This window comes from Moesziomyces antarcticus, assembly GCF_000747765.1.
Source record: "Moesziomyces antarcticus DNA, scaffold: scaffold_v10161, strain JCM 10317, whole genome shotgun sequence".
NCBI classification, from domain to species: domain Eukaryota; kingdom Fungi; phylum Basidiomycota; class Ustilaginomycetes; order Ustilaginales; family Ustilaginaceae; genus Moesziomyces; species Moesziomyces antarcticus.
In genome coordinates this window covers 1-1,112 of record NW_014638849.1, presented here as the reverse complement: position 1 = coordinate 1,112, position 1,112 = coordinate 1, and the positions used below count along the sequence as shown (strand labels likewise).

The 1,112-nt window shown below is 58.4% G+C and overlaps 1 protein-coding gene across 1 annotated transcript, besides 1 other annotated feature; it reads right to left on the bottom strand.

The window, feature by feature from the left end:
* Positions 1-25: part of a sequence feature (In-frame stop codon was detected at splice-junction site;~hypothetical protein) that runs on past the window's edge.
* Positions 26-267: 242 nt separating this feature from the next.
* PAN0_161c6823 (uncharacterized protein) lies at positions 268-783 on the bottom strand (the record flags this gene model as incomplete). Its single annotated transcript, XM_014797759.1, has 1 exon — positions 268-783. The coding sequence occupies one exon, from the start codon at positions 781-783 to the stop codon at positions 268-270; it is 516 nt and encodes a 171-aa protein (XP_014653245.1).
* Positions 784-1,112: the final 329 nt, after the last annotated feature.

Below are 1,112 nucleotides of genomic sequence, written 5' to 3'. Positions count from 1 at the left end.
TACCGACAGCTCTGCTCAAGCATGAGCTTGCCCTATTGTGGCCCACCTGTACTTGTATCCTATCCCGCCCACGCAGCATCTCATTCATCGCTCAAACGACACCAAACGAAGCCGAGATGAGCGAATAGGGAAGGGGGAGAAGGAGGGAGGGGTGAGATCGGGGGAGGATGAGATCGGGGGAGGATGGGCGATAATCTCGACTGCGAGACCCGATCGAAGCCCGACACGACACGCATGAAAGGGGCGGCAAAGTGCGACAGCATGACTTCACCGGTGCAGCTCGAATGCAGCTTGGAACGGAGGATTTGCGCCGAAAAGAGGGCGAAATTGAGCGGCGCCGGCAATCGACATTCCTCGCCTGTCGAGATCTCTCTCTTTTGGTGGAGGCGACGCCAGCTTTCGTTCGACTCCAAGCTTGCTTGGCAGACCGCGTTTCGGCAGAACTACGATGGCCGAGGCGAGCGAGCTGTTCAGGATCCCCGCTCTTACCAGACGCGATGCGATGCGATGCGGTGCGGGCTTTGCTTGTCTGACGAGCTGACCCTCTTGGCAGCCGACCGGTCCCAGTTCCACACGGATCGCCGCAAAGCCTTGTCCGCACCAGCCTGTCACTTCCGATAAGGAGCTGGGGCCGTGAGCAAGCAGCAGCCGAACGAACATGTGGTGGTGCATGCAGGCGTGCGGAGCCCATCGATATCGCTTGATGCTGAGAGACTCACACATCTGCAGCCTCGCTTCAGGCGGCATTGCATCCATCGCGTCGGCGGAAAGTGGTGCTATCATAAATTGCACTACATTGACGGTCGTCGTCGTCTATCCGCGGGACCTTGACTGCCATTTGCAGCCATCGATGTGACCGATGCGAAGCCGACCAAAAGGCATGGTGGTGACGGCGAGGCCAAAAAAAGCGTGCAACCAACCAAAGCTGCACGCGGACAGCGGCGCAAAGGATCTGCAGGCGGCCAAGCGGCCAACTGCGTCACCGCGTCCTCCCACCTCCGTTGCCAAATTCCAAAAAAGAGGGAACATGCAAAAAAGCCGAACGAAGTCGAGGAATGCAGCCCAAGGAGAGAGGGAGAGAGAGAGAGAGAGAGAGAGAGAGAGAGAGAGAG